Genomic DNA, 2,678 nt, shown 5'->3' with positions numbered 1-2,678 from the left:
ATTATATATACTATGAAAATTAAAACTATAAATCACTTTTATTACGACAAGTTAGTACCAATAACCAAAATGATAGTTAGAATATAGCAGTACATCACATTACAAATATTCAACTCTCAATTACCAACAGAAATTCGAACTAAGATGAGCCACATCCACCGTAATTAGCGAATACTGTTAATGTGACACAAGATTTAACAAAATTCGACACTCAAACTAAACACCTGATGTCCCAACTCCAAAGAATAGGCCAGTAACGCACTATCCCTATGTGAGAGTAACACCAAAAGTGCCCTTATAGGTTTTTAAAATAGATTTTATGATATGATATTTATTCGACTTTGTAATCAAATCCGACTACAACTTGATTTCAAAATGACTTTAGAACTGACACAAGATTTAATTTTAAACCGATCCAAAATATCTGACCAAACACATAGCCTGTAAAACTATTTCATAGTGTTCTTCCCATACAAATGCTCTCAATAATCTTGTGCAACCCAACGCGAGGCAAATCTGACAATAATAGATCAACATGACATGGCTGGTCATCTTGCTAGGGACCTGAATTCCGAGTTATGTCCGGAACGCCTTTAGATAGTAGATTCCACATATCTAGTGTTCACCATTCCTGACACACACAATCTGCTAACGTAGCTTCAAGCATGAGAATCCGATCTTATCTCAATTGGAACATGCATCACTCTCCCCATTAAGTACCCGACATTGATTCAAGCTGCCCCTTCCCCCTTACAAGGAAAACATAGCTTCAAAAAGGAATCCCCATACAGTCTGATAATGTAGCTTCAAACACAAGAATCTGATCTTATCTCAATTGGAACATACATCACTCTCCCCCGGAAAGTACCCGAGTTTCATTCTAGTAATCTAGTGAAAAAAAAATATGATTCCGATAATGGTCATGGTAACAATCACAAAAAGGCTTCGGTCAATGCATATGGTTTCGCGGCAGTCAAACACTTTTATAATACGGCTTTGATATAGTGACGCGTACAATGTTTATTATCCATACAACCTTGAATAGAACTGTTAACCAGATGACTAAACTAAATATAAACAACAATGAAAAATTAATATAATAGATCATATAACTATGTAAAACTTATCATAGTCGCAATCAAATTCGAGTGTTCAAAGAATCCATTTAGGCCCATACTATAGTGAAAACATACGATTTCGATAATGCATCAATTCATAAGGTTTCGTAACCTTCGAGGCAGTCAAATACTTGCACAATACGATTTTGATATAGTGATGCCAGATGATGTTTATTATACATATAATCTTGTATAGAACTGATAACCAGATGATTAAACTGAATATAAACAACAATGAAATATTAATATAATACATCATATAACTATGTAAAATTTATTGTAGTAGCAATCAAATTATACGCAATTAGACAATTCAAAAAAGAATCCGTTTACTTGGATCTTCAAATTCAATCAACACCTTGCTAAATCGATACAGAAATATAACATTTAATTGCATAAACATCAAAGTAACTTGAAATCTTTGATCAGAAATCACCAATTACAATAAAAAGCAGATACTATATCAAGCATGATCTATAATTAGAAACTCAAAAGTTCAATCGCAAATCATACATATAATCAAATCAGTACGAATAATAAAATTCACAAAGTCAAAGCAAAATTTAAATATACTATTACATTGATGAATTCTATAAATAACCCAAAAACTATAATGGATTCACTTTGAATGATTAATTAGTAGATAGAAGATCAAAATCACAAACTTAAACACAAAAAATACTAACTTTTTTTCTAACTGGTTTTTTGATCAGGCATGGGGAAAAGACCGCCACCAGCAGCACCACGAGGAGGAGCAAAACCGAGAAACTTCTGCAAATTAGTACGAATGCTAATCGAACAAAGCAAGTAAAGAAACGCCATTGAACAATCAGTCATATCATCACCAGGCAAATTCCGATGACTCATCTTCTGTAAAAGTCTAATCGGAACAAAAGGGATTTTCGCGACAGGTTTTCCATCAAATAAAGAATTAAGAACACCGAAAACCATGAATAGAACAAGCGCAACAACAGCACCGGATTTGAATTTGAAAAGGGAAAGATCTCGACTTGCATCTTTAAGACTTGTTTCAACACGATCTTTCTTTTTGGTTTTGTTTTTAGAGGAAGATGATTCTAGGGTTTTCATTGTTTCGAGTTTTTTTGAGGATTTGTCAATGGCGGATTTTAGGGATTTGTAGGAATTAGTTCGGTAGATTAAAAGGTAAGAGATGGCTTCACAGATGATTGCTGTGCAAATTGAAATTCCGAGTATTGTTAAGCCATCGGAGTATTTAGAAGTGGATAGGAATTGAGTCGCCATTGATGGTTGATTGATTAGGTTTGCAGAAAGGTACTCTTTCTCTCTCTTCTTACTTTGTTATGTTGTATGATGGGACTATTATTCCTGGTTTTAGTAAATTTTAGAGTACCATTATTATATACTAATCACGTTATATATCTACCCAATCCTTATTTTTGGCCAACTTTTTTATTTTATCACCACTTCTATTTTAAATTAATTTGATAAAATGACCAAAATGCTCTTAGATTTAAAAATTTTAAAACATCTATAAAAAACTTCAAACTCACTCAATAACACTCTAATCACTTAAAAAAA

The 2,678-nt window shown here is 32.8% G+C and overlaps 1 protein-coding gene across 1 annotated transcript; it reads right to left on the bottom strand.

Moving 5' to 3' along the window:
• Positions 1–1,557: 1,557 nt before the first annotated feature.
• On the bottom strand, positions 1,558–2,470 carry LOC130825089 (uncharacterized). Its single transcript, XM_057690131.1, has one exon. It carries the CDS (start codon positions 2,379–2,381, stop codon positions 1,812–1,814), a length of 570 nt encoding a protein of 189 aa, XP_057546114.1. The 5' UTR covers positions 2,382–2,470; the 3' UTR covers positions 1,558–1,811.
• Between the last annotated feature and the right edge of the window lie 208 nt (positions 2,471–2,678).

Source organism: Amaranthus tricolor, chromosome 10 (assembly GCF_026212465.1).
Source record: "Amaranthus tricolor cultivar Red isolate AtriRed21 chromosome 10, ASM2621246v1, whole genome shotgun sequence".
Classification (NCBI taxonomy): Eukaryota; Viridiplantae; Streptophyta; class Magnoliopsida; order Caryophyllales; family Amaranthaceae; genus Amaranthus; species Amaranthus tricolor.
Note: the sequence above shows the minus strand (reverse complement) of the source record. Positions and strands in the feature narration are given on the sequence as shown.